Here is a 9,257-nt window from a genome sequence, read left to right on the forward strand (position 1 = left end):
TATCAAACATCTTAGGCATAACATGGAACAGGTATTTTTCATCAAGTATTGATATGTTGAACTTTAAGTCCCTACAGAATATGATGAAAAAACATTTAAAAATTAGAATGTATTTTTAAAAATAAGCATAAAGAATTATATAATTCTTATGTTTACAAATAAGTCCAGAAATCTAACCATATACAACCTTGAAGGAGGACAGTCCCACAACATTCCTTTTCCTGTCTCTTACCTTCATTCACCACCCCCTTCTTTTTGAACAATCATCTACCCGAGAGACAGCACAGCAGCAACTGGGCATGTCATGACAATCAGCCAGTATTCAGAAGACCAGAATGACAGGCTCTTTGATGGATAGATCAAGGGTTCTTAGCAGGATATGGACTTAGCTGTAATGCTCCCAACTCTCTCCCTGCTCTGCACCCCCACGAGACGCTCTACCTGGGTAGGTCCAATGACTTCCAAGGAGCGCTGTGCAGTGACAAGGCAGGTGAGAACAGGGCTGAAGTATACAGGAACTGGGCTGTAACTATTGAAAATCACATACTCCAAGTGAGTCCTCTCTAAATGCTAAGCACTGAACAATGAGCTTTTTGAATTTCAGAGTATGTATGTTCTAGGAAGGCACTAGATATACAATTCAAATATGCAAACTAATGTGATGATGCCACCACATGGCAAAGAAGTCAAATTATAAACTCAGCACAAGCATAAGATTTCCTGATACAGTACATAAAAATAAAATGAGCTAAAATCTGTTTTTTGTACTTTATTCTTTACACCACTGATTCTTCCTTTTCTTATAAAAACTACATTTAGAAGACCCTGTTTGCTCTGTAATCGCACCTGACTTGGCTGTGAAGCTTCTAGTCCAAACTTCGTCACTTTGTACCTATAATTAGTCCAACCCAATAGTAAACACCTTAATTTTCTGTTTATACTGTTAAAACACTGATGTATAAAAATACCTCATCATATTAAACTCAGTACCCAAGGTAAATAACCCCATCATCCCAAAATCTCTCTACACCTCCATAGGATACTCACTCTCTCACCCTGAGACAGCTTTGAAACCTTGCCTCCCTTTTCTACTCCCAAGTGGTTAGACCCCCCCTACTTCACTGAGCCATTAGAAATTAGAGACTCCCTTATTTCCCTGCCATCAAAGTCGACACCTGCACACATCTGTACTCATACTCTGCAGGCCACATGGTTCAGCATTTCTGGAAAACGGGACTTTGAAGAACTTTCCAAACTTCTTCCTCTAGTCCTAAGCACTACCAAGTGGACGGCCAACTGCCAAGGAGAACCATGGTGATGTGGACAGCCAACCTCTTCTCTCCTGACTGTTCAACTAAGATGTCGTATCAAACTAAGCAAGCTCCAAAAAACTTTCCCATTCATCCTCCTTTTCTTCTGCTGGTTACTCCTATGTCAGCAAAAGGTACCAACCACCACTGCCCCAGGATCAACACAAAACAAGAGTAGCTCTCCACGGCATTCATCTTCACAGCCTACTTCTAAATGCACCCACAAGTGCTATCAACTACAACTAAAAGAAGGCCCTCTCTACGTCCACTCCTGTTGTTCTAGTCCATCTTCCCCTGAACTCATCCTAGTGGCCAAACGTCCCTTTTCAGAGGCACTGAAGTCCACCTCACAATGGCCTGGTAAGCTCCAAGAAACCCAAAAGATTAAATCTCTCTCTGACCCTGACTGACTTCTTCCTGCTGACTCACTTCCTATAAACACAGCTTCACTCTTAGCTCTTCTGACAGATGGAGCTAGGCAAGGCAGGTACCTTCTTCAATTACCCCTTAAGTACCTCATTCAACTGAGTTCACGCATATCCTACTCTCCGGCATCATCTCATAGGCCAGATGTTTCCTTAGCCATATCTTTTAAAACCTGGTTCTTTTTTATTGTCTAAACCTTGATTTGTAACTGTAATCTCAACAGGCTTTCCTTAATCACCAGTTTGTGTTACTTCACATTATTTTATCTGTTCTGATGACAGGTGAACTGCTTATATCCTTGGGCTGCCACCTCCTCACTATTCTCACCTGAGCCCTACACACATCATGAAACAGGCTTGACTTTCCTGGCAACATGCTTATGGCAATGACTGTCCAGAATCTTAAAGCATTTTCTTCATTTTGAACTTATAAAGGGGGATTAACTCTCAGTGCATAAAACTAATTATCAAAAAATACTACTTAGAATATTTATACTGATGAATGATTAATTTTAATTTTATGAGATTAAGCAATGAGTACTTAACAGGAAGAAAATATCACAAAAATAAAGAATTAAGTTTTCAATATTTATTGAGTTTTATAAAAACACACCAAAATTTTCAACACAAACTATTTTGTGGTATGGAAAGCCTAAAAATGAACATCAACCATAAATCCCCAGGTTCCTGACACACATCTAGGTTATTCTTTCATTTGATTCCTTGCTATCCCCATGGAATAGAATACAGAAACTTTGTGCACAGACAACGAACAACATTGCCTGCTCTTAGCTGCTATCGGTGAGAGCTCTGTGCAGTTATGTTGGTCTCTTGTGAGAATGTCAATGCTGTGACAGTAGAGTTTAATTGTGCACTTGGCTTCAGGTGCCCTGGAAATCTAACTAGTGTCTGTTTGCTTTACTTCTGTTTTACTTCAAATTTAACATTCACTGAAGAATGGACAAGAATACAGAAACTGTTTTTCCGAGTTCAGCATATGAAGGTCTAAGCACTGATTCCGGGAGTATAGCCTGGAGTGGGTAATCTGGTAGGAATGTGGAGTCTGAAACCATCCATAACCTCCACTTCCTTGTCACCAACTTTCACCTTTTCCATAAAAAAAGAAAGATCAAATAATAAAAGAGGTCCATCTTGCATGTCCTTTTGCATGATCAGGCACACTTTAAACAACTTAAACATCAGAGATAACTTACATACGGAGAAAAAGAAATAGTCATTGAGTAGTCACCATGCTTCAAACCACTAGGTTGGAAGGAAGGAGAGACAGAGTGGGAGGGAGAGAGGGAGTTTAATATATACTGTAAAATAAATACAGGAAAAAAAATAAATTCTCATATGAATTACAAATTAAATCCCAACAGCACTCTATTAAAAAAAAAAAAATCTTCAATCCCTGGTATCGCAAAAAAAAAAAATTCTTTACTTCAATTATCACAGCTAAGGCAGTGTGCACACACGACAGCAGCACATTCCACACACGCACTGCTTACACTGGCAGCACATGTGTTTGGCCTTTTTATAGGACACACTTAGTGGTCATGCTGTTTTGTCAAAAGGTTCTTATTTTTATCATATAGTGCATAGTTAACAGGAACACAAAATATCAATAAAATTATTAAATTATTAATATGTATTGCTTTTAGAATAGACATCGACATTTTTACATCAGCTGTATACTTCCTTACAAAACCTAAAAAGAACATCATAAATAAATTACTGTATGGCCCACAATGAACATACTAATAGAACTCCACCACAAAAATAAGCTCTGCTTCAACCATCACACCCAAAATGGTCTTCACATAACTGCATGCTCGATGCACATGTCCTGCTCACGCTGAAAGCGTTATGTGGTTAACTCAGCTTCCCTTTCCCACATGGAAGTCTTGTCATGTCGCCTGTCTGCCTGTTTTGTCCACTTTTTTTCTTAATTCCCTGAGCAGAAACATTGTTTTTCTTCTGTTGTAAATGATCTCTTAGGAGCTCTAGTAGAAAAACTTCTCCGTGGTATTTTGCATGTTATTCTCTCTGCAAACTATCAAATTGTTTATGCCACACATGTTCAGGATCAAGTAAAACACAACCATCAATTAATGCTTTGTTTCAGGCCACATCACAGTTGCATCAATATCTACTCTGCATTAGGCTTTGTCTCCCTGTCGGGCTTCCGTTTTGTCCAGGCTTCCCCATTAATATTTCCCCAACATGATGAAATGCTGGCATCAGCAGTACTAGTCTGTTTGTCTTTGCCACACAGGAGGCCAATGCTGTATCTTTCTGAAATCCAAAGATTGTACTGTAAAACTCTTTCATTTGGAATTTCTGCTTTGTTCCTACACAGTTCCTGTACTCCATTACCAGATGTAACATCAAGTGGAAACTGATGAACCAATTCCAATTAGTTCAGGATATAGGAGCAACGAGTCTGTTCATAACATCAGCTGGTTTATTACTGTACAAAAAGGACCTGATGATCAAATTCCAGGCTAAATAGCTAAACTGAAAGCACCATGTCTTTGCATCTACAAACGCATATATTTTTATGCCATATTTTGACCCATCACTTTTCTGTAAGTCTTTTACATTCCTGTAATCATTATTTATTTGAAGTTCCTAAGTACAGAAGAACTATGAATGCTTTCAGTTCAGCTAGAGAGGTGTCCAAAATAAATACAATTTTGTTTTGTTTTGTTTTGTTTTGGAGGAACCGGGGATTGAACTCAGGCCCTCCTGTAATGAAGGAGGGCCCTGTAATAAATAGTTCTGAATAAGGCTATTGGTGCATACAGAACACTTTACTTGCATTTCAGCCTTCATGTAATACATAGCATCATGGAGCATTTTGTCTGTTACAATCAATTTCCAACTGAATGGCCGTGCTGGCGTTCTGTCCAATACACTTCACCCCTTCCAAGACCCTCACTATATTTCTGGGCCTAATTCTAACACTGGACTACTGCATTTGGTTGCCATTTTGCAACATTTCACCTAGCCAAATACGTGCTCACACTGTTGTTTTCTTCCTCATCTGCATCATGCCCTGTGTCTCTATCAATCGAATCTTGTTCCACTTCACTATCACAGGAACTCTGGTTCACATGGCCAACATCAAATTCACCATCAACATCACTGTCACCATCCACCCCCACCAGCTTCTGTTACAAAGGTATGTATTTTACTACCATGGATCATCTTCATCATCCATGCATGAGCAATCTGATGACTCACTTTTAATCTCCAGAAACTTGCAAATCTGTTTTTTCATGTGACACTGTACTGAATTGGGCTATTTCTACAGAAAAAAAAAAAAAAAGAGAGAGACAGAGAGAGAGAAAAAAGAAAGAAAACTTTTTTCACAAGTCCTGGAGCAGTGTGGGTTTATTGGACCCTCTTTGATGTTCAGGCAAACATACACAAAGCCAGTTAGATAGAGCATAAAGATGAGTCCAAATTCCTTTTGCCACTTTTACTCACATGCAGTTCTTGCATTCCTCATACCAAATGCAGAAACACATAGTTTGCTTCCTGTATGACTCAGAGAAAGGAACTGAGATGCATAGCCAACTACTATAAGCTCAAGTACAAAATTATGGTAGAAAAGTAAGGGACAGGTCCGCTAGACCTATTCTTATACCCCAAAAGTTAAGATGACTCTTAACATCATCCCTGATACTTACTTGGATATATTTTCATTCTATGAGAAATGCAACATACATTTTCATTCTATGAGAATGAATATCAATGTTACCACTCAGAATGACTGCCTGACTCAATAACTTACAGTATTTTCAGGGACATCTAATAGTTTCTTACCTAAAAAAATTAAATAAAATAAAAAACTGATAACATACTGAACATTACAAAATAAAAGCATAAAATACTAGGGCCAGCCTGATAGCTCAGTGGAATAAACCACCTGCTTAAGCAGAGCGCAGTGGCCAGGGTGGGATCCCTGTGTGCTGCGCTGGCCTTGCCCCCAGGGCGCACTATGACTGTGATTGACACTGGGCATGGTGGCACGCGCCTACAACCCCAGTACTTGGGAGGTTGAAAACAGGAGGATCACTACAAGTCCAATCTACACAGTGAGACCCTGTAGGCCCTGTCCTAAATACAGAAAAAATAAAAATAAATATAAATACAAGCATACAAATACTTAACCATTCAGGACTCTGAATAATGATATAATATAACTAAGATCAAATTTTCAGACAGCTGAGTCAAACCTCTTTAAATACTAGGATGTCTTTTCATTATCTGGAATAGAACTATCCCAAAATTACGCATTCCTATCTCCTTCAACAAAACATGCTTAACTTCATTCAACCTTTCTCTCTATCTACACTTTGTTCCAGAAGAGCACTACATTTCTCTCCCTACAATTTTAGCTATAGGGCTTTTTTTTTTTTTTTTCTTTTCCGTGCAACCAGGGATTGAACTCAGGCCCTTGTGCTTGCCAGGCAAGTGCTTATTCTACTAAGCCATCTCCCCGGCCCAGTTCCAAAGAAATTAATCAGAGTTCTAGGTTATCTGGTTTGAGCACTTTGGTACATGATTTATCTTTTACAAATAGGATGGAAGGGAAAGGAACAAGTTTGGAAGAAAAACCAACAGGAGAGGTATATATTAATGAAACCACATATCTGGCCTGATATCTATTGTTTTTATATAAATTATGTCAGTGCCAATCTTAAGTTAATTGAATAAAAAAATTTACTTTTTTTTGTAAGAAAGAAAACAAGTTACCTGAAAAAAGCAAGGTAACTACATAATTCCAATGAGGGATGTATGGGGGGGTATTATTAACATCAGAACAACAGGCATAAGTTAGGGCAATTCCAAGCAAAATAAAAGGTCACTCAACTTAAAAATGAGGAAATGTAGCAATTGTGCTGCTGAGTTATAATGTTCTTAGTTTACATGAATTACACCAACTTGCTTGCTCTCTCCTTTATGTTTAGAAAAAAGTGACAAGGAATTTGTATGGTAAATAGAAAAACTAATGGGCTGTTAAAGATGTTAAGCAGGGCTGGGGAGAGCCCAGCAGTCTAAGCACCTGTCTGGCAAGTGCAAGTACCTGGGTTCAATCCCTGGTACTGTATGCCATGCCGGCCACCGAAACGAGGCAGGCGTGGGGGGTGCACGCCTGTAATCCCATCATGGGAAGGCTGAGACAGGAGGATCACTACGAGTCCGAGCTGCATTGCAAGACCCTGCACCAAATAAGTAAAGATATTTTTTTAAAGGATGATAAGCAGCAATCCCTTCCACAGCTTTCTAGCAACAAGAGGACCTCTAAGATTTTCATTCCATAGTTGTGATTATTTCAAGTTTCCTCCAGGATCTGAGTATTCCCCCATGGCTAACAGAAAAGGGAAGGTAGGGATCAAGAGGTAGATGGACTTAGGTAAGAGGAAAACAATTCTGTGCATTAAATATATAACCTAATGAAATTATTAACCAACTATATATTGCTGTATTGCTTTTATATTTACTTCAAATTTTATCAATCAGAGACCCAACAACTATTTATAAGAAAGTCACATATGCAAGTTCATAAATAGTTTTTCCCACCATCCCTACACTTCCTATTTTCTTTTTAACATAAGGACTTTAATAGATATGTAGAGGCTATTCATTATAGTGCAACACTACTCCATTAATATTTATTGTTATGGAACAATGTTGTCAAAAACCCTAGATAATAGGATTACTATAATACAGCCAAAGCATGTACACTGGGAGTCACAAGTAATTGTAAGAACATGATGCGCATGTGTACATGCATAGATGTATCCAAATGTCACAAGAACTCTGCAAACTCTGATTAGTTAAGGACGATGAGTTCTGGAACCAGAAAGCCTAGGTTTTGGGGCCTGGGAGATGGCTCAGTGGAATAAGCACTTCCCTGACAAGTGCAAGGACCTGAGTTCAAGCCCCGGTTCTGCCAAAAAAAAAAAAAAAAAAGAAAGAAAGAAAGCCTAGGTTTTAGTCTCAATTTTACTACCTGAAAGCAGTAGTATTTTAACTACCTAGCCCTTCAATGCTGTACTTGGCAGAGGTAATAATGAGCTAATTCCTTAATTAAGTAAATTAAAATAACTCATGGGATTATTTTAAGTCTTAAAGATGACAAAAATCTGACGCAGCAGACCACACCTCCAAACCTGGAGCCATCTCAAGCATCAAGGTGCTTCCAGGAACTAAAAGTCCCCAAGATGAGATTCCACTGCATGCCCGAGAGACACCCACACTAGGGGCAAGCTCAGAATCTGACCACGCATCAGAGCTGCTATATCCAGAAAAGGGTCCTGCCTGTCGAGTCTCCTTTGGGTCCACCTCCTCCTGAAACCTCAACGAACTCCAGCAGAAGCAGGCTGTGCATGTCCCCTATCACCACTGCTCAGAGTACATTTATTCAGAGAGAATTCAAAGCCAATGAAAAGACCATCTTACCTTTTTGAAAATTTTTCCATTTGGTTGTACTTCATCTTCCTCATTTAAAATCTCACGTGTCCCCAAGAGTCTTTTGTCTTTAAATTTGTTTTTGGCATACATAAAAACTTTATCTAAAGTATCACATCCAGGATGTAATACTGAGGCCAAACCATCCAAACTATGAATAGATCTGTATGCAGAATCAGGTTTTGAATTTACAGGCCTTGCTTTAATTTGGTTTGATTTCTCTTGTCTTGACTCCGACAAAAAATAAAATGGAATATAAGTTAAAATAGTATAAAGTGATATTACAAAATGTATGAAATGTAAAAGAATGGGGTGGATGGTCTGTTTTAGCTTCATGGTAGATGGCTTGGAAGATGCGTGGTTGTTCATAACTGTTCAAAATGCAGGATTAACAGATTTCAACAAGAATCTAAAAGAAAGAAAAAGAAATGTTAGCTCAAAATCATCTAAAACAAACTTTAAGAAAAATCCTTCATGTTAAGCAAATGAACTTCTATTTTTTCACTCAGGTGAGAGTTCACCTACTAGGCCTCTGCAACACCCTAACATTTCTAGAGGCTCATTTGAACCACACTTGTTATCAGTGCAGTTACTCTGAGAAGGCTCCACACCATACTGCCCATCAGCAGTCTTCCCACCTAGCCCTAAACATCCACAAACACCTCAGTAGACCAGGGGAGAGCAAGGCAAGGAAAGAGGATAAAATCAAGAGACCAAAAAGGCACCTGCTTCCTATTCTCCCACACTCCACTGTATTAAAGATGCCCAGTACTCTGTAAATAAACCACGGGCTCCCCTCCCATGACCCCAGGGACAGTCACTGCTCATCACTCCTGTATGTTCTCCAGTGAGCCATTCTCTCTCCAGGGGGGGTCACAACTAGAGTTGAAAAACATGTAAAATTCATCTTCCACCGGATTCATAACACTTGTTGAATGAGGCAGATAAAACAATAAAGCAATACCAGGCATGGTGGCACACAGCTGTAATCCCAATGCTTAAGAGGCTGAAGTCAGAGCAATGCCATAAATTTGAG

General features: G+C 39.0%; 1 protein-coding gene across 1 annotated transcript in view; it reads right to left on the reverse strand.

Moving 5' to 3' along the window:
- The window catches only part of Acsl3 (acyl-CoA synthetase long chain family member 3), a 47,262-nt gene extending 38,636 nt beyond the window's left edge, over positions 1-8,626 (reverse strand). The window contains exons 1-2 of the mRNA XM_023723059.1: positions 8,213-8,626; positions 4,767-4,911 (exon numbers count right to left, since the gene is read on the reverse strand). Of these exons, the coding sequence (XP_023578827.1) occupies positions 4,767-4,911; positions 8,213-8,590 (523 nt within the window). The 5' untranslated portion in view covers positions 8,591-8,626. The remainder of the gene's footprint in view (positions 1-4,766; positions 4,912-8,212) is intronic.
- Between the last annotated feature and the right edge of the window lie 631 nt (positions 8,627-9,257).

Source organism: Octodon degus, unplaced genomic scaffold (genome assembly GCF_000260255.1).
Source record: "Octodon degus isolate 3935 unplaced genomic scaffold, OctDeg1.0 scaffold00096, whole genome shotgun sequence".
Classification (NCBI taxonomy): Eukaryota; Metazoa; Chordata; class Mammalia; order Rodentia; family Octodontidae; genus Octodon; species Octodon degus.